The 24,340-nt window shown below is 42.4% G+C and overlaps 1 protein-coding gene across 3 annotated transcripts; it reads right to left on the minus strand.

Moving 5' to 3' along the window:
• Positions 1-13,346: 13,346 nt before the first annotated feature.
• LOC144406242 (plexin-C1-like) lies at positions 13,347-23,122 on the minus strand. 3 transcript variants are annotated; one of them, XM_078101558.1, is made up of 16 exons: positions 21,381-23,122; positions 20,867-20,983; positions 19,332-19,466; positions 19,128-19,228; positions 18,934-19,039; positions 18,684-18,849; positions 18,458-18,560; positions 18,253-18,328; positions 17,994-18,035; positions 17,764-17,897; positions 16,978-17,157; positions 15,867-15,975; positions 15,227-15,400; positions 14,985-15,152; positions 14,690-14,783; positions 13,347-14,562 (listed from the first exon to the last, which is right to left on the minus strand). In XM_078101558.1, exons 1-16 carry the CDS (start codon positions 22,386-22,388, stop codon positions 14,456-14,458), a joined length of 2,820 nt encoding a protein of 939 aa, XP_077957684.1. In that variant the 5' UTR covers positions 22,389-23,122; the 3' UTR covers positions 13,347-14,455. The 3 variants fall into 3 exon arrangements, with proteins under 3 accessions (XP_077957684.1, XP_077957685.1, XP_077957683.1); XM_078101559.1 differs by having other exon boundaries at positions 19,146-19,228; positions 20,867-20,989; XM_078101557.1 differs by having other exon boundaries at positions 20,867-20,989.
• Positions 23,123-24,340: the final 1,218 nt, after the last annotated feature.

Here is a 24,340-nt window from a genome sequence, read left to right on the forward strand (position 1 = left end):
TGCAGTGCATTTCAAAAGTGTCTTTTCCACGTAAGATTATCTTTGGGTCATCCTCTTTGTAAACATTCTGAGCATCCTCTTTTTCAATCAAACACAAAAGACAGAAGTGACGTCCACTGAAAGACTCTGTAAAACCCATTATTCCATGCATCCCCAAGTTGTCCCCAGTTATCTGACATATAGTGCCATAGACCTTTTCAGATGAGAAAGGCAAATCAATGCCATCACTCTCCAATATTTTGATGTCATCAATTAGAGGCTGTAAAATAGGATCAAAGCCATATTTTTTCACATCTTCTGTGTGAAACAATGCCACCAAATGTTCATCAATACCGAGTTTAACTTTGGAGGCAGATTTCAGGGGACAAAATAGAGAGCACCAACTTTGTGAACACCACGTTTTGAACCCAGTGGGTTAGCAGTCTCAAAGTCATCATAGTAAAGCTGAATTACATGACTAATTCAGCTTCTTTCTGGGAGTTTTTTTTTGCGCTTTCTCCCCTAGCAGGTCTCCGTAGATCGTGGTTCCTTCGGGACCCTGGTCCTCACACCTACCGTGGCCATGCTGACGCCTGCTGCTGCCATCATCATCATCATCATTATTATTTTAGATATTAATCATATTGCCGTACTCGTAAACCAACATTACCCTCGCCCCAAGTCTCTGTGCCCTCCCTCCCCACAGGCTTCTGTGGATGGTGGTTCTATCTGATGGTGGTTGCCCCTGCAGTGGTCCTGCTGTGCGCCTGGCTTACTACTCAGTTACTTGAATATTTCTGTCATAGGAATTGCATGTTTTATATATTGTTCATTCTGTACACATGGCATCCATTGTAGTCTGTCCATCCCGGGAGTGGGATCCCTCTGACGTTCTCCCTAAGGTTTCTTCCCTTTTTCTCCCTCTTGGAAGGGTTTTTTCATTTTTTGGGGAGTTTTTCCTGTGCCGATGGTGGGTTTCGGGACAGAGGATGTTGTATGTGTACAGACTGTAAAGCCCTCTGAGGCAAATTTGTAATTTGCGATAATGGGCTATACAAAATAGAATTAGTAAAGAACTGTGTTTTTGAGAACAATGGATGTGACTTAAAATACCTTCCATCACAAAAGTCTTCATATCTGTCTTTTGATACACATGGTTTTGCAAGTAGTTCACAAATATAAGAATTGCGACAGAAATTTAATAGTTTCCAAAATTGGAATGTAAACAAAAGTGTCTTTCACTGGGACCTGATCATAAGTACCTGTATTTTTATTTTGTCTTGTATCAAACTCCTAAATTTTTTTTCCAGCGGCTCCACAATTCCCCATTTTTTGTTGAAATACTTCATTCTTTTAGTTTCAGTATTAAAACTCACAAATGGGTTTTCTAAATTCTCAAAAACCTTTTCCAATGTAGATCTTACAGGGTTATCTTTTGGCACGGCAGACAGTATTTCATGCTTAACTTGGGAGTGCAGACAACCAGCAAATTCTTCCAAATCACTAACAATTGACGAAACTACACTATTTGCCATTCCACTACCATGGAGTTTAGCAATAATTGTAGCAGATATCTTCTGGGTTTTCATTGATACTTTGACCTGATCCATTGTTATCAAAATACCCAGTGTCAGGGCTCTGCACGACACTTGTTCCTGCAACTTCTGTACCATTTTGTAAAATGAAAATCCGCCTGAAATGACTGAGGTTTCTGCATCACCACTTTGACAATCCTTATCATGCACACTAATTAAATGCTTTTTAAAACCTGAAAATGTTGAAAACTGACGCCTACAGTGATCTTGTGCACAAACTAACTTAGACCTAGTGCTTGGATAGAGACTGTGACAGATTCGGAAATGAGCTATTAGGCACTGACTGGTAGCATGCACAGCGTGACATACAAACCATTTAAACATATTCGTATGTCATTCAAAAGTTTTGCCCGCAACTCACAAACTCTTGGAGACTCATCTGTTGTGGTAACATCAATGTTGTAGACCGTTGTCTGCAGAAAAGTGTAGAAATGGACCAGGGACTCATCATAAGACAAGTTGAACACGTAGTGGGATTTAAACAGTTCATCAAAAGCACCCAACGAGCTGGTGGCTTGGCAGAGGATGAGCGGTTTGTCAACGGCGATGTAGAAGGTATCAATCGCCTTCTGGGTTCGGCCAATGGCAAGGATGTATAGTCGTTTACTCTCCCTTTCCTGCAAATATTCATTGATGGAGCAGCATGACTAAAGAAAAAAAAATATGTGTACACCTTCAGATGAATCTGGTACTTGCTGGTCCATGTGAATGTAATAGACATTTTGTAAACTGCCCCTGTGAATGAGATAATTTGCTTCACTGGAAAAACAGTCCTCAAATAATTGGGACATACTGGCCTGGAATACCATTTATTTGGAAGGAACACAATTTAAAAGCAACAAATGGCTAGCAAGTGCATATACTGTAACTAAAAAAAAAAAAAAAAAAAAAAAAACTGTCTCGTGGAATTTTAACAAATGAGGCATATAATGTACCTTACGTCATCTTCATCTTCTGAAATACACTTGCTTCATCAGGGGAGTGAACAAGAAATGAAATAGCCTCCCTGCAGGCATCTCCATCAAGCTGCTGAGGCAGTGTGTTTGCTGATCTTTGGCGCTTTGGTCCTTGTGCTTGATGCACTGAGACTTGACTGGCCGTTTTGCTGAAGTCCTGGAAATGGTTGTGAGGCGCCACGCTAAATATCCAGTTCCTCTTTCCCCATCACAGAAATGCTCCTGTTACATTTAAATGAATAAACACAAAACAATCTTAGATAGAGTGAAAATACAGCATTGTGAAACATAAGAACAATTACTTAACAGGTTTTTAATATCCTTATAACCCAAGTAATTTCAAGTCAGAGCACCATCATGATTGTTGAATTCTGAAATATTTTCACTTTTATGAACAACAGTAGTTATTTTATAATGAAAACTATAACGCCAAAGCCCTTTACTGTAAATCTGCTGCTGTGTTTTCTTAAGGTTGAAAAACTTGAGAAAAAGGATCCTTCAGTGAGGGAAAGAGTAATAATTCCCAGAGCATACCTCTCCTGCTGACGGGAAGGAATCCTGCTATGGAGAGAGAAAGTCCATCTTTAATAATTTCTTTAGTACAAGAAACGTTATATCATTACATTAGTTATATCATTACAAGATTACAGTCTTATTACATTTCTTTGTAATTCCTTTTTAAATCTTACCCATGTCTCTCAGTCATATCACTCGCCAATATGTTGACAAACTGTCTCCGAGTGCGGTGCTGTCAGGTTGGGACATGGCTGGACCCAAACGCAGAACAGACAGACACAGCAGTCAGGAGATGAGTGAATTAGTCAGTTTATTAGTCGACACGACTGTAGAGGTGCAGCAGGAGCGGGCGTGAGGAGTGCAGGTGAAGGAGGTGGTCCCGGGTAATGATCTCCTCGACAGTGCGCGGTGCCCAGTGGTCCTCCCACGTGCAGGAACAGACAGGTGTCACTGTAACCGAGGAGGTGAGACAAGAGGTAAGTAACAGGATTTACACTGAATGAAAAGAGAACAACAGCCGGCTCTCGGCTTGACTGGGTGCTGGTCACTGAGACTCGAAGACTGAGGTCGACATACGTGACGTGAGTAACAATCCGACGTCGGCCGGTTGTCAGGCTCTCCCTCTTATCCCCTGGTGATTGTGGCTCCGGTGCAGGTGCGTGATTGCAGACCTGAGACAGGTGCGTGCGAGGCCAACCTCTCCTAGATCCACCAGAGGGAGACCTAAACCAGCCTTTACCTGGGTCCAGAGGGGGGGACTCTGACAGGTGCATTAGTGAATTTTCTGACTTGTACTCCTCAAGAATATCCTCTCCTCCAGGCTTCTTAAGCAAGGCATTTTCTACAATCTACTCGCATAACAGGAAAAGGGAAAATAAGTTTCAGTGTTCAATTCAGTCTATTAGAAAAAACATACATGTCTATATAGACTACGGGTGAAAGTTCAGAGGAATGACAAAAAACAGCAGTGTTGTGAAAGGTAAACATCTACGAAGGGAGCAAATTAATAATATTTTCTTTGATAAAAAAGTGAGTTTGGAACCAAATGCTTAAACGTGACATCTTATAATTGATAGTAGATCAAAATAAGACGTTTCCAGCTCTCAATTACCTCCTTTGCCGCCTCTGACACGGAAGCCTTTGTTGCAGAACTGCTCATGTCTTCTTTGCTGGATCTATTTCTGCCTGTGGTCATACCCAGTTCTCTAAGGTCACTGTCACTTGAAGGAAGTGATATGGTGTCCGTGAGGGAAGATGGTGTTGAATGATCTAGAGGAGAAAAGTCTTTAAAAAGTGAATTTTATTAACTTAATGTGGCTTTACCCATTTAAGTAAAAACGTTAAAGTAACCTTAAACGTATTCAGATTATATTTTTAGTAATCTGTAACAAATTTGACCTAACCTTGACCACTTCCATGTTCCTTCCATAAAGAAAGGTCAACGTTAGGTGCACCAAATAGCCCTATCCATTAACATTGGTTTTCTTAATGACACCTACCTTCATTGGAAATGCTGTCACGTACTGTCAGGCACATGTCTGGATTGGCCTCCAACAGCTCTAGAATGTCTTCCTCTACTGCTGTGTCAGTATCATCAAAAATGTCAAGTAGAGCTACATCAGGAAGCCCAAACTTGTTGACTGTAAAAAGGAGGGAATGTAAGCAGATTAAGTCACCTGGAGCAAATTTGAAATCATCCTGCTTAACTCTGTTAAACTAAAAAGAATCATGTACAACCGTGTTCTAACTAATGTTGATGATTCCACTGTGCTGGGATTTGTTGTTAAATTGGCTACATATTTCATCTTGCCTTCAAATGATTTACCTTCCCTGATGAATTCTGAATAGGTGAAGCCAGAGGGCAATTGGATGTACTTCTTGATAGTATTGCATTTCACCTTCAGCAACATCCTGAAACTGCAGCTAGTGAAAAAAGGAAAAAACCGTTCAATCTCCTGCAAGGAGAGAACATATGTTTCAAACAACAGTGATGATTGTTCATCATATGCAGGAAAAAGAAAAGAAAGAAAATCTAAATATTCTGTTTGCAACATGATGCCCTGGCAACTTTTTTAGAACTTTATTCAGAAAACAAGCATTATTAAAAGTTGTTTGCTTGTCATTTTGCAGACAGACCTGATTTATCTATCTTTTTTAATCTGTATCACAATGTTGCTGTTTCGGCTTACTTTAGACCCATTTCACAAGTAAATAACGGCGGGATTAGGTATTTTGGGTTCACACCACTTTTATAAATCCACTATTGCCCTAAACTCTATTTAAGGAACGAACATTTTAAAAAGTTGTTTGGTTGTCGTCTTGTGGAAGGACCTGATTTGGTATGAATTCGAACGTTTAACAAATCTTCATCACAATGTTTGTATTTTAGCTTTAGCTGATTTTTATCAGTTTATTGCAATAACTAAACAGTTAAATCTGAACCGCACAGGAAAAGTTACCGTTACTTGAGAAGGCTGGTTCGTTCCACCAGATGAGGTTACTAATCCAGACATGACGCAGTTTAATTTCCAAACATATCTAGGACTTCCAAAGCAGAAACAAAGCTGCAGCAGTCGGCATATCTGCCATTTTAATGGCGCAGGCCTTCATTACTGACGAAAAATAAACGCGGGCGTGCACAAATCATCTTGAACCTGACGACGCCACAAAGTACTAGCTAGCTAACACCACGGTTTCCCGCAGCACTTTGTAGCCTGCCGCCTTAACTACGGCGTCCCAGTCGGACGACCTAGCGAAACAGCGCCGATCGCCCCCCGTCGGACGACCAACCACCTTGACTAACAAGTTTTCTGCGGGAAACCCTGAACACCTTAAGCACATTTTATATTAAAACACACTACCGTAATTTTACCGTTTTAAAGATGCTGGACTAACTTAGTGTTAAAGAATATATTTATAAATTTGAAAATGTTTCAAAATGTTCTCTCACAGAACTTAATAGAACAATAGTAAAAGCAATGTTAAGCACAATGACGCGACAAGTGACACACGGCTTAAATACACAAGGGAGGTGCAGGTGATTGGACACAGGTGGAAACTATTAGACGATCACAGGGGATGACGGGACAAGGCAGGAAGTGAAGTTACCCGGGGAGACACGGTAAGTGAAGACAAATCCTGCTCGTCAATGAATGAGCGCGAAAAAAACTCAAAATAAGTGTATGCTCTGAACTCCTTGGAATGACGTCCCCCTCAGAGCTTTTTCTGCACTGTAGTCCAACTCCAATCAACACTACAATTTTTGCTGTGAGGGCTGCCACCTGCCGGTCTATTTCCCTTCTTTTTTCTGGTGAAGTCTGGTAGGCGAGCTGTCGCAAAGGAGGATAATTTGGTTTTGATGTGATGTTGAATAAGAGTGCATTTGCCGGGCACACCTCTTGACGTGGTCCTGGTGTTCTGCCAACACTGCAACCAGTTGTGCCTTCTGCTGCTGACTAGCTGGACACTCCTCAAGAGACACAAAAGAGACATCAGTGACTGAATTTCTGGACACAGGCTCCGATGGGATCTGAGGGAGTGACACAAGCTCAGACTCATTCACAGAAAAAAACTCCCCAAGGTGCATGCCCTTTCTCAGTACCACTTCCTGATCTGTAGGATTCAACACCCGGGCGGTAGTAACCCCCTCCTTCGCCGAAGTCACTGTGTGAGCAACGACACATTAACTCTTGGTCCGGAGGTTAGGTGCTAAGTATCCCACGAAGTCACGCAGCTGTTCCGTGGCCCTGGCCGGGGACACACACACTGGCAACAGCATCTCGCTGAGGGGTGGCAATGTCGTAGCAGTTGCGATCGAGAAATTACAACACACGGAATCAAGTCTCTGCTTTCTAAGTACGTAGAAAACATTCTGCCAGGATTCATCATTCAGGTGTAGGGTGGTTGCTATGCTGCCCAAGGTGCCAAGCATCTGGCCATTCACAGCACTTGCGGCAATAAAGTCAGCATTTATGGGCCGCTCAAGCAGCGCTGGAACTGACATGCGAAAATCAGCACTGATAAATGACTCAGTGGCCCCTGGCCTGAATCCACCAATATGTTGATTTCAGTACCTTCAATGCTTCCCCTCACATACAAGGTACTCTGTTGCTTTCTCTGGCCCTGTATTGTTGCATTACTGGCTGAGCCCATTGGTGAGGTAGCTGGTGTCTGGCCCGCAATATCAGCTAGAATCCGTTTCCCGACTGATCAGTTGGGTTCTCTCTTCTGGGCGAGAGAAAAAGCACTCCTCTCTTCCTCTGTGTTTCTTCATTAAAGGGGCCTCTGGGAGATCTAGGGCCCCTCCAAGTTGGAGAGACGGCTCTATTATCGTGAGGCGCCGGTAATCCTGTCTTTCCCTGGGACCTCTTTCTGCTCCACGTTCCGACCAAGCATGGTCAGGAGAACGTCCTCTCTGTTCACCCCACAGGCGCGGTGACTGGCAGCCCTGGTCCCCGCACATACACTCACACTGACCTCCACGCACTGAGGGATTGGTCTTCCACTCGTCCTTCCTGGATCTCAGTCGATCGTTTTCCTCTGTGTTAAGGTTTCGGAAGCTCTCGAGGGAGGACTCAATCCTCTGTTCTCGTCCCGGCCGGAAACGAGGACACGAATGAGTCAATTCGTTTAAATTCAAAAATCAAAAGTTATTTAATAACTGAACAACGTAATAGGGATTACAATTACAAAGTGAAATACTAAGCGAACAGTGGAATATTTCGCGAAATAGAGAATCCTCTGAGCAAGTCTGAAGTGACTTATCAACGCGGCTGCAGGAGAAGTTCTAACAGTCTTTTCCCCGCCATGGTCCTTTGAAACCTCTTGAGGTGTGTCTTCTTTGGTGCATTTGAATGTCATTGGCCTCTTCTCCAAAGGGTCACCTCCTCCATTGTCCCCTTCACGTCGAGGTGTGAAGCTGCAGCTGTAACCTGAAACCTCTCTGTCCTAGCTGTCCCTCACATTCCAATGCACTCAATGTAGATACAGTTGGCTTTATGCCTCAATGAGTGAATTTAACAAAGCATACATCGTTTAAGTCTTCATCTTATAACTAGTACACTTTAATTACAACAACCCATCATTAATGATCACCGTTCATCACACTTCATCATAAGATCTAAGACAGTTCATGTGGTTCAATTCTCAAGACAATTGCCTCAGTCGGCTGCCTTACATGAAGTTGTTCATTTATTACCTGACAGGAGAAAAAACTCCCAAAAAACCCTTTTTGGGGATAAAATTGGGAGAAATCCATAAAGAACGGCAATTGGCATCCGTCCCCAGGTTTTAACATCACATTGTGACAGAATGTTAATGTGTACAGTGTTTATATGATTTAAATGACTATGAATTGTGTTTGATTGAAATTGCATTCACTTAATCTAACATGTTAATGTAATAACTAATATCTAACATCACACAAACTATAATTCTAACACTAAACATTATTACACCACTACAATTCTATGACTAGGGGTGCACTTCTGGCTTAAATCCCTAACATCTGCCATCTTCCTTATTTCCACCCTTATTTCACTAATTTCTTCAGTAACTCGGTTTATTGTCCTGTACAAGCCACCTCCATCAGATACGGACTGTACCATTGTTGCTGTAAGAGGCTGGCTTACTTGGGTGTTGACATAGTACATCTTAAGAGTCTCTCTTGCCATTTCACATCGGCCGGCGATGACCGGAGCCTCAGCCACCTCCGTAGCACCCTGTTTGTGACATTTAGCTCTCAGAACCGGATCGAGTCCAGCCAGAAATCAGCGGAATTTTCCTTCTCTGTGAGCTATTTCACCGCAGCCTGGGAATGCCTCTTGAACTAGTTTTAATTTTTCCTTTACGGCAGAATAGTCGTTCTGTACGGCCGCTGGCAGGCTGTCCCACATGGGAAAAGCAGCCTTGGTCAGCCGCGTCGGCAAGATCCTAGCCAGTTCATAATCATAGTCACCTGCGTTGCCTCCTACCAGTGCCTTCACAGCCAGCTCATAATGTCTGGGGAAAATATTGCCTTTTCTTCCCAGCAAAATTGGGTGGAAGTTCGATCTTGACGTTGCTGGTGATCGATCTCGGTGCCGCACATTGTAACCCAGCGAGTCCTCCACACATTTCCACATTCTGTCTGCTTCTTTTTTTCTTTTATATTATTATCTTTTTTCCCTGTCTGTGCTTACTTTGCCGATGTAACATGAGATGTCCCCGCTCCTACGACGTGCGGAGTCTCCACCTTGTGCTAGCGTATTACTAAAAACGTTTTAGTAATATAACACTGTTTACTAGTGACACCATCAAAAGATCCTAACCCACCCCATAGGTCAAAAACCTATTTGCCTCCAAAACACCAACACCAAATCCTGCTGATTATATGGACTTTGCGGCCTAATTGAAACATAGCTGCAACCCCCCTAAGTGGTGGGAGGTTAACAATCAGAAACATAACAAAATGTCTCTTACAGGCATTTTTCGACAAAACCAACTACGGCCCAATTACAACCTTCTCACATGCAAAGTCAGCTGTCGCTAACTGCCTGATGGCTTTCTCTCCTATTGTCAAATCGTTGTGTTCGGAATGTTCAAGGGCGTTTTTTTACGAAACCTTTTTGTAACTTAAATTAAATGCTGACTTAGCCCAAGGGAATTACCCACAAGTCATTGTGAGATATTCATTTATAAAATAATTAATTTTGTCATTGGAGCAATTTTGACCAAAAAAAGAGAAACATTTTAAATGACAAAAGAGCCTGAACGACAGTTGAATCAGAGCGTGAAAAGTATGAAACAAATGCCCTCAATTGTAAATCGTATTTTTGGACGTTGGCATGGTGAGATGTGGTGAGATGTGGCAGTAGAGTGCTGTCCCATTCATATTTACACCATTTAAAGCCCTCACAGAATCTCACACTCAACCACTTACCAGGTGATGCTAGTAAAGTCCCTGAGAGGTCAGCGTTGAGCGTTTATGGGGGACATTGGGATTGGGACTTTAAATCATTGCAATTAAATTCATCGAGATGGTGGACTGAATAAAGCCTTTCATGCTAGATGCAGGCAAAGACAGCAGGGCCGAGATCCTCCTTGTGTCACTGGCACGCAATGGCACTCAGTGGCTCTCATTGGCACAACTCGTGGCACTCAGTGGCTCTCGCAACGCCAAGGGGGGCGCAGACGGGGGTGTTCCAACGGGAGGGATCGGCGGTGTTCCGCGGGGGAGGGATCGGGGGGATCGGCGGTGTTCCACGGGTGGGGGATCGGGAGGGAACGGCGGTGTTCCACGGGGGGCGGTGTGTAATTCAGTGGCAACAGTGGCACTCAATGGCACAACACGTGGCCACAGAGGCACATCAGTGGCATAAGAATAAGCATATATATATATTATTCTTATGCCACTGATGTGCCATATATATATATACATCCTTCCTGACAGTCTCTGCGTCTCATTTAATTCTTCTAATGGTCCCACTTATGACAACTTCATCTCTATTGATTAGGCAAATATTTATGCTTTCATGTGTAACTGAATTTCTGTTCCAATAGTACTTTTCATTGAAAACATAACAGAATAAAATAACCTTAAAAAGAGTATTTTTGGAATAAACTGACATCTAGATGTAGCCTCTGTCACATAGAGGTATTATTGTGGCAGCTTGGATATCCTCTGACGAGTGGCAATAGGAAAAATAAGTGCAAGTCCTAGAATAACAAAACAAAATGCTCAACATGCTCAACAAACCCAATAAATTGAAAAACAAAACCCCACTCAAGTCAATAAAAAACAAGAAACAGCTTGGCTGCCACAGTGGCCACTGATGTGCCACTGAGTGCCACGAGTTGTGCCATTGAGTGCCACTGTTGCCACTGAATTCCACACCGCCGATCCCCTCCTCCCCCGTGGAACACCGCCGTTCCCTCCCGATCCCCCACCCGTGGAACACTGCCGATCCCCCCCCCCGTGGAACACCGCCGATCCCCCCCATCCCTCCCCCGCGGAACACCGCCGATCCCTCCCGTGGAACACCGCCGTCTGTGCCCCCCTCCCCAACCCCCCCAGCGGAATACGTCGGACTTGAGATAGAGGTGGGGAATATGTCGTGTATCAAATAAAATAAAATAAATACAAAAAACATGAAATAAAATAAAAAGAACTACAAAAAACATCTTTACGGCAGCTAACCTGTCGCACAAACAACGGCCGTTTCCGGGAAAGCCTGGCTCCGCCCACTCGGGGTGGCGTTGAGACGCCCGCCCCTTACTTGACGCGAGTTGTGCCACTGAGAGCCACGAGTTGTGCCAATGAGAGCCACTGCGTGCCAGTGCCACAAGGAGGATCTCGCTGTCTCTCGGCAAGGAATTGACTGGTTGGCCTTCAACCATATTGCAGCGTACTACAGCACTTCTGTCCAGCGACTGATTTTTGATCATTATATCTTGTTCAGGTATTCTTCTATTGAGGTCCTATTTACCAAATTCCCCCCTAGGGTCCCACAGCTATAGAAGTCAGTTCAGCCATTTTCATAAACCACATCCTATTCTCATCCTAGCCTCATCTGCTTACCCAAGAAAGCACACGCTCGGTTACGGTTACCTCCGTAGAGCTATCACAGAATTAGAGGGTGCATTTGTGAATCTAATCTAAAGCCATATACAAAAATAAATCGCTATTGGTTGAAGAAGCAAAGTGTCCTATTTCCTCTAACTTAACAAATTAACAAGGTTTTTATCCATATATGTATTGCAAAAAAAACAGTGCGCTGCAGTGTTCAGCGTGGCTATTTTGGATCACAACTAGTTATTAATTCATGTTAATGTTCATTAATGTTACATGTAGTTTACAGCCAAAAACAAAGATACCACAGACTATATTTCCCCACTTGGGTTAAAGTCACCGAGATCTTGTGACAAAGTTACCGTGTCCTCTGTGCCTAGTTTGACCAACAGACATTTGTGATGGTCAGCGGTCTCACGCAGCAGATGGCTAAAGGACCTGCGTGACAGGGAAAGCTCTGTACACACTCAGCAAGGACTGGATGTTGTGGCAGGCTTAATTTCCCTCTTAGATATAAATAAACACATAAACACCTTTTACGTCTCACAGCATTGTCATTTGAACTGTTTACTTGAGTGCAAATAGGGTAATTTTGTGGTATTCTCAGGAACTGTTATGGTGATTTTGCCCAATTTGCTTTGTGGAACCGAAAATCCTGACCAATCACCTCTTGCAAGGAGTCCTCTTCTCCTGAAAAGTATCCGGCTAACTCAGTTAGCCACGTACGAGGAACAGGGCCCAGAACTGTAATTGCTATAAGCTCAGTCTGTTGACTAAACATTAGTGCACTTTATGCTTAATACTTTTCTTTTTAACTTTTTAATATTTAAAATTTGTTTAACTTTATTCCCTTGTTTTTTTACTAACCCATAGCCTTAGCCTTATTCTTACTAACCCATTGCATTAGCATTTCATTCCACTTTATTTAATTACCTGTGCACTGTTGTCTTGTCTGTCTACTGTCGCGCACTAACCGCCAAGACAAATTCCTTGTATGTTTGACATATTTTGGCCAATAAATGTTTCCTGATTCCTGATTCCTGAAACACAGTACCCCAAATCTTCTAATTCACACACTCACTTTGTTATCAAGTTCAGATTAGAAAGTTTGCACTAAGAGTATTGTGCCAAGTACACAGTGGCCGGCACCAGACAACTTCAGTAGCTTTATTTACAGGAGCTTGCTTCTTGCAGAACAGAGGTTCTGAAAGGTCCAGAATTGCTTCAGTGAAAATATAAACCTCACATCACAAAAACCTATTGCTTTGTTAACAAGGATTTATTTTTAGATAAGTTATAATTATTCACATTTAGACTTTAGAGTTAAAAAACACTGTGGTTTCTGCTTTTAAAACACAGCGTACATGGGTAACACAAGTGAGCATAGTTTTTAAATCATTCAGTGAAATATGTCGAGAATTTTAATACTTTACTGTTCAGCCCCCCCCCCCCCCCCCCCCCCCCCCATTATGTCCATGGTTTATTAAGTTATCTGCAAAACTATTAAGATCCCCATCAGCCTCAGCTGCACTTTGTGCTTGGTTCTAATTAGCATATGTTGGCTTGCCAGCATAATATATATATAGTTTGCCTGGTGAACAACACCATGGTCACATTGTCCCTCTGAACGTGTTGGCAGTTCAAAGCTGAAGCATTATTATTCAACAATTTCCTAGTTAAGGCCCTCGAAGGGGATCACACTCCTTTTGTCCCTTGCCCCAGCCGGAAACGATGAATCAAAAGAACTGGCTTGAGTTGAAATATCAAAAATAATTTAATAACTATGTGATAAGCAATACAGGTACAAAGTTAAATGCATTAAGAATAGTATTCACTCTCAGTCTAAAGTGACTTCTCAAGCAAGCGAGAACAGTCCCTTTCAAATTTTAGTCCTTTGAAAACTTCCGGGGTGTGTCCTTTGTGTGCAACCTAATGTGATTGGCCTTGCATTAAAACGTGTCTCCTCCTTTTTAGTCTCCCTCACATTACTTTGGGCGACCGCTGCTGCATCCTGAAACCTCCGTCTCATCTTTCCCTCAACATTCCAATACATTCAATGAATATACCTTTTGGCTTTATGAGTCATTGTGTAAACATAACATAGATGATGACAATATTATGCATGCTAATAGCTAGTACACTTTAATAATAACACAGCATAAATGGTCACAGTTCATCAAAATTCATCATAATGCAGTTTATATGGTCAAATACTTAAAAATAATTGCCTTGCATCCTTTTGCCCATTCACTACTTGACAGGTGACAAACTCCCAAACCCTATTTGGGGAGAGTATGAGAAATCCATCAAGGAATGTTTATGAATCCTTCCCCCAGGTTTTAACATTACATTGTGGCAGGATGTTAATGTGTACAGTAATTAAATGACTAGAAATTGTGTTTCCCGTTTCGGGAAACGGATTGTGCAATTCACATTGCAGTCATCTTATCTAACGTGCTAATGTAATAACTAAAATGTAATAACAAACTAGAATTCTATGTATTATAATTTACACCCCTAGGTGTGCTCTTATGCATGAAGATAACACCCCTTATCTTTAGGTATTTACGTTACTGTATCAACTGTTTTTGTACATTGTTTTCCTCTTTTCCAAGCAGCCAAATTACTGTTGTCTCAACAAAAACGGATCTTCAAGAGCTTTGTGCGGAGTGTGGCATATTTCTGGTCCCCCAACATGGCAAAAAGCATAAACTCAACCTTCGTACATCATTGTAGAGTTTGGAAACAGACCTTTGTATTAGTTTGCACACATCTGCTCTGTGTTTGCAGGAGTATTTTGATAATATTTAAGCGCTTACGAAATAGAAACGTAGATAATGAGACGGAGTGGCTTCAAAAGGTCAACCTTGTTGAATGTCATTCCTGATGTCGAGCTCCAGGTCTTCCATATGCTTGTTCATCCTAGCCGTGAGCTTGTTCTGCTGGCTTCGGTAGAAGATCACCACCGCTGAGAGACCAAATCAAGCAGGGAAAGGTCATTTATCCAATTGAACAACAAAAATATGCATTTCTTTTTTAGGCTTTTAGTAGACCAAAATGGGTCAAATCATTCAACCCCCCTTGGTTTTTATTACCAACAATGATGCAGGGTATCAGCAGAAGGGCAAGAAGAAGGTACAGATATGAAGATGTGCCATTCAATGTTACCATCTTGTCTCCATACTTTATCTGTAAAGAAAAAAGCGATAATCACTATATATTTGAATGGAATATTACAGAGAATAAAAGCACTAATTTGGTTGGGTAACTATTGCAGGAAAACTCATACTTCTATTATATTTGGTAGCATAGTTTACCATTGATCCAATGAAATGAATATCTGATTACTCCATAGCATCGTCTAGACTGGTGTGTGACCGACATATTTACCAATAACTGTGGAAATATAGCGTTGGTTGTCCTTTGAATCTCGCAGATAAAAAAGTCTGTCTCATTATTGGTATGTTTGGCCTCCATGATGCAGGGGTATTTCTTCCCTTCCTTAACGCCCCACACGGACAACTCTGCCAGGGTCATCTCCAGTTTGTCTGCATTTTTCTGAAATGACAACAGAAACAAATTTGAAGTTTTATGTATCCATTTGTGGATGTGTATTCAAAAATATGCATTACCTGTAAGGTGATGCGCACATCTTCTCCTGTTCTTATGGAGGAGAAACTAGTGAACTCGGGGTCCGGATAGTAGTCTATTGTTGTGGAGCAGGCTACGGTTTGATTAGCCACTTTTAATAACACGGTGCTGCCCAAAGTCTTTTGGTCAGCTGCAGGGGTGTCATAGGTGAGATTCTGAAGAAAATAACACAAAAAGAAAAACCCTGCGTTATTTAGAGTAGCAAGCACGCAAGGAGGTATAAAAACTCTTAACAGGAAAAACGTCAAAAAAGATTGAGAATAAGCCAGCAACAAGACATTTTGATTTATTCATGCTATCAATTCTCAGATGAACGTCAAAATACCACAAAACAATGTGACAATGTTTGAGGTTAAATGATGCCATGTAACATGACATACTGCCGCATAAGGAAAGGGCACGTTATAGCATGATGTCACATGCAAAGCATATACAGAAACAAAGTGGGACGTAATACATGACATGCCTCACTCTGCATGTTTGTGCATAGTGTGTAACAAAACGTAAAATAATCTACCATTAGATTACCTAATATTTTTCATTATCTAAAATGGCAGCATGTTTATCCTGCAACATAATTAATGTGAGACAACAACACCATGGGACAGTCTACAGGCTCACCTGACTGGTTCTGCTCCTGGGAGCTGTGACTTCCTGCAGGGCGTGGCTGTGCATGATCCCTTCCACAAACTCCAGGTAGGATCCTCTGAGTGTTAGCTCCCTCTTCCCACTATTGGACACAGAGCAGCAGCCAATCAGAGAAGATGTTGTTTGTTTGGGTTGCAGGGATCATGTATCTTTGTAGGGCAATAATAGTTAATAGGCCAATGGCAACTTATCAGCATTCTAATGTCTGCAAAGCTATAAAGCAGAGAGATCATGAAAGCCTGAAATTATGGTAAAAATCCATCTGTGGCTAGTCATTTTATAAAGGGTTACCTATATATTACAATACAGAAATGTTTGTACAATAGCTTCAATGTTCTCTACATCCTACAATATACAAAATATTAGGTTTCATGAATCATCAATTATCAACTAATAATTTCATTAAAACCTCCTATTTCTGTATGAGCTCTAAACCAGAGAGATCACGATAGCCTGAAATTATTCATCTATGGCTAGTAATTTTATAAAAGGGGTTACCTATGTATTACAACCTCACTTTAAATCGCATTGTGGCTCCTGGAAGTGTCAATGTTCACTACATCCTACGATATGATGAATAACATTTTTTTATTCAAATTCAATTCTATATGATAATGCCGTCATGCTTTATGGTTCTGGGATCATTACATTTTTTATTTCCATGTTCTGAACAAATTTACATCAATTGTTTTTCAAGCAACAGTGCAGAAATACAGAAGCCTCTCAGCTGTGCAACTAAAAAAAGGAAGCGGCATGATGGTGAAAGACCATTTTTGGGAAGTGGCGTTCTTTGCCCATAAGATGACCCTCAACTCTTAACTTACTAACAATGTTTCCTAATATAAGTCGCACCAGAATCGTCGGTGAGAAATCACTGGAGGCCGATCCCAAAATAGCCAACTAAAGGTTTTATCGCTCTTTTTGAAAGACTTGTTGACAATACTGTGTAGAAGATTTGTAATTGTCAAAAGTATAAAATCAAGTTAGTTATGATAACCATGGTGAAGACCACAATGTGTTACTCCCCTACTAATTAAGCCACGTGTGTGTGTGTGTGTGTGTGTGCGCGCATGCATACACATACCTGATCCAAGTGGTGCTTGGTACGATGTTGGTGCAGGACGGAGATGACTTGTAGGTGATTGTAGCATTGCCGTGGCAACTGCCGTCTGAGAGGAGAGCGCATACTTGGACAGTGCCTTTATTATCGACACTGGGAATGTGGAACGTCAGTTTCCCATCAGTCTTGTTCCATACAGGAGACCTGAGAGGGGAAACCAGTTATTCTCACTGACATCAAGAGTGAGAAAATAACACCCACATTTTGACGCTCTTATGTGGCTTGGAATGAGTAAAGACCTTTTTTTCCCTCAGTAAGATGGAGTTTTATAGTAGAAAGATAAAAACACGATGCTGAAATGGCTTAAAACAGTCCACTGCTGAAGCAGAAGCCCAGCCCGCTTCATATGACGCTTAGATACAAAAATGTCCGCCTAAGCAACAGTGCTGCAGAGATTTCTACTTAAAAGGGAAAAGGCACACGTTTTGTGGCTTTCCTAAATGAACAAACTGGGCATCTGACAGATCAACAGCTGCACCATTGACAAGAAGTTTTCTGACTTTCTGCAACACAAACTTGAAGTTTATAATGACATCCATGAACCATGATGTTATCCTAATGTCAGCAGAATTACATAAAAACCAAACAAAAGAGGAGCTACATCACACAAAGAGAGAAAAAAAATCCAGCTTCACTTTAGGAAAGAAGAGAGCACATAGTATTGACCAATTGTCACAAGCACGTTTTTAAAATAATAATAATAATTAAAATTGATCTTTTAAGCCTGATTTGAGGCGCTGGTAAACTGACTCTAGTGGAAGGCAGTTCACGTCCGCCTGGATCTTCACTCCGGTCACGTCAATGAGGTTGTAACCGGACAACACTGCATGGTTTCTGCCGTAGAAAGACACGCTACTGGGAGTGATGGAAGAGATCCCTGGTGTCTGATATTAAAAAACACAAACATCATTAGTTTCAATCTGAATGTGAATGAGGTGATTAGATGACGATTATGTGTGAGAATTTAGGTTCAGACTGACAGAAAGGTTTATTCCTGACTCCATCATTTGGCAAACTTTTTCCTGCAGATAGAACAGAGGGGAGAGAATGAAGCAGGTTCACATTACTTACACTGTAAATGGAGCCAACAACTATACAGTCAGAGACTTCAATCTTCAAAAAGCTCAAAATGAAAGCGGTGTTCATGCTCTGGAGTTCAAATGTAGCACTTTAACACCTGTATGGTGTCTGGAAAAGCCTTGTGTGCAATAGATAATACATAAAAACATGCGTATTTACATCGTCCCCTTCTCCATTTGCCCAAGAGCAGCCATCTTTGCTCCAGCCACATCCAGCCTCGATACACGTTCGACACCTGAAGAGGAAACAAATGACACATTTTTGCTGATTGAAACTCAAATCATGATGACACAAACCACATGTTTGTAGTACTGCTTATTGTGTGTTTGTCCGATAATGAAACATGGAGATACTCTGTACTTACAGGACAAAAGTTGGTGTTCCCTTGATGTCAGAGCAGCTGGACAGCTTCAGCTGTTTGTTGAATAGTGTCCTCCCAAGTTTAAACTTCACTGTGAACAGCAGCCCTGTTGGGTCATAATGAGGTAACATGTTGACTTTTCTACCTTACACGACTCTTGTGAAAGCGTGAAAATCATTGATCGACAGGGAATTAATTCACTAGATTATTATATGTAGAGCTCACTGACCTACAGCAGGAAGTGTACTATTTGAAAGGACGCAGGTGCATTGTGGGAAAAGCGGAGGAGGGTTTTTTGTGCCACAAAGCTCTCCGGAAATTGCGGAAAATTGACAGGCAAAGTTAGACGCAACCTTCTGGCCCACAGTGAGGTGAGTCTGGATGTGAAGTGTGATCTGATAGAGGAAGGATAAGAGTGTTTAGGAGAAACATGAGACACTCCCAACTGACTGCAGTTAAAGCGTTTACGTGGTCTGTACCTGTCCAGTGGCGTCCTTTGTTACTTTGTGGGAAACCATTCTCGGTTGAGAATAATCAGGAATGGACACCCAGTCGGAATCTTGGCATTCATCCTCAAATTTGCAACTAGGAAGAGAAACAATACGTTTTAACAGAGTTTATGATTGATTGAAATTGAGTTTATGATTGATTCAAAACCACATGTTTCCCTGACCTTCTTTCAGAGCCGCACCAGACGCAGTATGGATCCTGCGCAGACCAACACATCTGCATATCTGTGTATATGCTGCACTTTGACACGGGAACACGCTTCATCTACAACACAGTCACATGTTAATATACAGTCTAGTTATATTTTACATTTTTATAATAATAACCTCCAAACATTTTGATATGCATGCATGTACAATGCACCTACCTGGTTCTGTAATGGCATGTACACATGTTTACGATCCACTTGATCCAGATACATTTTGGGAAACACTCGGCGGTCGTCAACGGCCCTGTAGAGCACTCTGGGACAGGTGGGGCGATAGTTCTGGTCCCCGGAAAGCTGACGACGACAACAACAACAACAATGTAGTTTTGTTACGTTTCTGATTGACCGTCAAAGGGAAACAATTAGGTTTGATCCATTCAAGAATGAGCCTTTATGTTTGAAGGACGGCGTAATCTGCTACGGCTAATTAGAATTTGGACGGTTGGGTTTGGCCGACCAGGTAACTTGTAAGGATTTTTACAACCAGACTCTCTGCATCTTAAATATCTTTAATAGTGATAAACAGACACTGTGTTGCCCTCGGTCACCACTAAGAGCTCACAGCTGCTATGGAAACACGGTGTTTCTGTCAGTATGTTTGCATCATGTCACTTCAACTACCAAAACACAGAATGTGGTTGAAGTATATTATTTAGCAGAAATGTCATTGTGCCTCTTCTTCCTCACGCTCACCAGTGTAAATGATGATTTTCCAGGTTCTGTCTTACCTCACTTACCCCTTTGAGAAGCAATCACCTGACCACACACCTGTCTGCACAGCTGAACCTAATTTTCCTCATTCACTTCTGGTGCTTATTAAAAGCAGCTTTTCGATAGCCTTATTTACCATGCTGCTGTAGATGTGCAGCTACTTTTAAATTATTTTTTAGAATTGAGTTTGATACTAGTTAACCTTCTGTTTGACTTGCATCTTGCCAGGGGAACTGCCCTCCTTTCTCTGACTCACACCTGTTGGTAATTGCTGAATGACAAATATTTAAAGGGATATTTTCGGTCTTTTGAAAGTGTACTGCTGGGGACCGGGGCAGCAATGAAACGTACTAGGGCACCAAAAAAATAGACCACCAATAGAAAAATCAGTTCATTATCAGTTTATCAAGTGTATCCTGTATTAACAATAAACCAATTTACTGTTTTAACCTGCAGCTGTTTTGTTGGTTTATCCTCTTTGCCAAAGTCACCAGAATCTGTTCAAATAAAAATATATATTTTACCTCGCAGTCCTTTTTATTGTTTTTTCCACCCCAATGGAGCCGATGGCTTTGGCATGAGTCTAGATTCAATTCTAAATCATTAATAAAAAACGATTTTGTATGTCATATTTTGGACCAATATTTACAGACCAAAAGGTTTCTAGATTTCTATGATTGTTCAGCTCACACATTCTAACACTATCATCTTTAACAACAAAAAAACAACCCATCAACACTGCATCGTTTTTATCCACCAGCTGTCATGTGTCCTGCCCTGACATTAGCTGGCGGGTCAAAAGACAGGCCTCTGCATTGCTGGGAGACACGTAGGGTTTGGTGAAAATGAAGCTCAGCATGAAAGAGCCTTCTGTCAGGCAGACGGTTACTGTAAAGTGCTTCCTGACTGATGTTTATTATATATATATATATATAAATAACAATAATCATAAAAGATTTTGTATTTAAAGTATTTATACACACCTTGATGAGCTGCCCGTCTTCTGTCCCGATGAAGAAAACCATCCAGGCCTTCTGTCTCACTGCCAGAACAGAGGTCATGTAGTTCTGCTTGTAGAGCACGGCCATTGGCTTCAGAATCTTTGACTAGAGACAAACCAACACAGCGATTATAAGATTAGAATCAAACACATTTATAGATTTTCGAAGTAGTTGAAATAGCTTTCGATGACTCAAATTAAATAAAGTCAAATGCCAATTTTAGCACCATCTCTATAGCCTTAAACCACATATGAGCCTCATGAACCTCTCACCTTTTCATTACAGTTTTTCTTTTTTAATTCAGTGAGCAAACCCTCATCAAGATTCCCTGCATTATTTTGTGCCTTCATTTCACCCTTAAAACGCTTTGTTTATCATGAGTTCGTACTGCGATTGTTTTCAGAGTGTAGGAACGTCAGTGCGCAAAATGAGCCCACAATTTAATTTGTGTAACTTGGAAAAACACAATTAATCCAAAATCTATGAAACGACCCACCGTCGGGCGTTCCTTATCTTTGCAGTCAACGTGGAAGTCTGGATCATTACAGGATCCGCTGAGGTCCGGGCTGATGTCAAACAGCACCAGCTCGGTGGGGGTTTGTCCTCCACCCACGCGGAACACGCCGCTCCACAGAACCTGCGGCCCTCCGGGGATCACCGCGGAGGCGAGGAGCTCGCTGCCTTTACCCCCATCACCTCCAGGGATGCTGAGCGTCGCGCCCCGCAGAGACCCGAAAGTCTCCTTTTTGTTTTTTTGTACCCAGAGCCAAATTAGACGGACTTTGTTGTTCTTGTCACTTGAGGGCAGGTTGGAGAAAAGATAAATGCTTGAGTTGATCTGAAATCCGTCCACAAACTTGACATTGCCGTTGATTCGTTGTATTGATGGGCCAATGTTTTGGTCATTCTTAGAGAATATACCACCTTCCTGATTGTGTTGCGTATTACGGAGGTACACCGCGTCTGTTTCCTGTACGCAGTGGGGCTTACTTGGCTCATGCTCATATTGCTGATTGGCCGTCAAAATGTAACTCTTGTTTCTTTCCTCCGCGTCCACCAGGAAGCCGACGGACGCGCTGTCTGGCCACATGGACCCCACCTGGATGTGCTCCTTGTACTGCACATTGGAGATGTTCTTCAGGTCCAGCACCTCACAGTAACCGCACTCGATCACCCCGCAGATGACCAGAGACTCGTTCTTAACAAACGGCAACAATATGTGGACACCAAACGTTGCGTTCTCCTCGTCCGTCTCAGCAACCCGGGAAAAGTGCTCCTCGTTCGTCTGATGCGACACTGTCAACATTCCTCTCAGAGTCAGACTGTGGACCTGAGTCAGGTCGTGGCTCAGCTGGTACAGCGTCTTCTCCGTAGCGACGTACGCCGTGTCGGAGGCCACGGCGAACCGGCGTATGTCTCCATCAAAGGTGAAGCCTCCGTTCTCCTCCAGGCACCGACCCGGATCACCCCACAGCGCCAACAACAGACTGGGCAGCAGCATCATATTGTGGCAGCACAGCACTCACACACCGACGGTCTTCATGGCACGCTGCTCTCCTCCACGATGTGACAGGAGTCGCGTGGTCCTGTTGAAAAGAGAAGTGCTGCCAGTGGGTGGGAGGGCGCGCACAACTAACAAATGACGCGCGTAACTTTGCGACTTCACCGTTTACGCTCATCGGCATTTGTGCCATTTTCTTTACCTTGTTTTATAACAAAGTCTGTATTATCTTAGTCGGATTACAAAGAAGTTCCAAACGCTGACAGCCTCCCGCTGAGAAGGCTTTAGATGAAAACTCTTTACAGGAAAATCGGATTCAGAATAAGGCAGCAACACGGCGTTTTGATTGATTCCTCCTATCAATTCTCAGATGAAACTAGTGCACCGTCGGACAAACACACATACACACACAGCTACACAACTGAACAATCATGAAAGGAAGCATTAACGTCCTTTCATGATTGCAGAGTTGGTAAAACTTCACATTTTTCACCCTCGCTGGCTGCAATGAATAGTGATGGCATTATAGTGACCCTTTATCAAAAGAAGATACTTCAGCTCACTCACTTGCAATACGCAGATTGCTCAGTCAGCGTACGAGTGCATGTGTGAATGCTGAATGCACACAGCTTCTTGTCGCAGCATGAGGCCATTTGTACCCCTCAGAAAACCACTAAAATGACCAAAGCCTGATTGAAACAATGCTGGTTTCAGAATAAGAAAAATAAAGATTCCTCATATGTCAGGCTGCATTCATTGTTGCACAGCAGCTGTAAAGATGTTTCAGGAAATTGTGTGGTTACTAAAAGGCTTTTACAGCTGTGTTGCTGTGAAACTTAGTTCCGTATTTCCGTTTTGCAGTTATGCAGCTAATGCAGACAGCCTCCAATTGTTGAAAATGTGCAGTAAAGTGAGATGGTTTCTTAGATTTGATCAAATAACATGACTGCTGCAGGGAGAGGACACAAGTGTTGCAATAAAAGAGCCTAATGGAGATAACCCAATAGATACATTTCTGTTACAGTTTATGGACATTTGCAGTTGTTTGGAAGATGTTCATGTGTTTAATGTGTTAAAACCTGAACATAAAAATTTTGCAGGCGACATAATGAGAAGCGTCCTATAAATGTCTGGCTGGAAATTCATTTGTCAAAATACAAACAGGTCATCATTTTATTTGTGTCACGAAAGAACAAGGGTTAGGACCCAAATGCAACCACAGGAGGCAGTATAAAGATACCAAATGTATTGGTTGCCCGAAAAAGACAATGACGCGAGTCCCGTAGATCGACGTCGGAGGCAGGCAGGTCTCGGTGTGAGTCTCGTGACTCGACAGGACCGGCAAGTGGAGTACCGGAACTCTACAGACAGACAGACAGACAGACAGAGAGAGAGAGAGAGAGAGAGAGAGAGAGAGAGAGAGAGAGAGAGAGAGAGAGAGAGAGAGAGAGAGAGAGAGAGAGAGAGAGAGAGAGAGAAGGTCAGTAATGCACAAGGTCAGGCAGAGGACCTCACAGACCGGGAGTGGTGACTACCGGGGGAAGAAGACAAACGGACTGACTACACAAGCCTGCAAAACCAGGGTTGAAATGCAGCCATTGACAAGTCCTCATCTGTCTCAGCTGTGTAGTGCTCGGGGGTGTGGCAATGGGCAGCAGGTTGGACAAAGAACACACCGACAATGAGTACATGGCAAAACAAAACAAACTGGGATGAGAGACACATGAGGGAAGGAGACTTTGGGGGGAAAACAGAGGCAAACGACAGGACGGGTCAGACATGGACCATGATAATTTGTGGGGCTTTGGAGGCCTGAATGGACGGGATGTTGCTGACTATAATAGCTTCAATACTTTCTCTCTACATTCAGAAACTTTGGAGCTAGTGCTGCAAAGCTGCATTCGATAAGAGTCGGCAACACAGGGTTGGTTTGGTTTTCTTTTGGTTGTATCTTG

The sequence above is a fragment of the Gasterosteus aculeatus genome, chromosome 4 (assembly GCF_964276395.1).
Source record: "Gasterosteus aculeatus chromosome 4, fGasAcu3.hap1.1, whole genome shotgun sequence".
In the NCBI taxonomy this organism is placed as follows: Eukaryota; Metazoa; Chordata; class Actinopteri; order Perciformes; family Gasterosteidae; genus Gasterosteus; species Gasterosteus aculeatus.

Excerpts from the sequence above, each read along its gene's own strand:
- LOC144406242 (XM_078101557.1), bottom strand. The coding sequence starts at position 22,388 with ATGATGCTGCTGCCCAGTCTGTTGTTGGCGCTGTGGGGTGATCCGGGT. Across the intron at positions 20,990-21,380 it reads AAGATAAGGAACGCCCGACG|TCAAAGATTCTGAAGCCAAT; the intron begins GTGGGTCGTTTC and ends GTTTGTCTCTAG. Across the intron at positions 18,561-18,683 it reads TAGTACACTTCCTGCTGTAG|GGCTGCTGTTCACAGTGAAG; the intron begins GTCAGTGAGCTC and ends ATGACCCAACAG.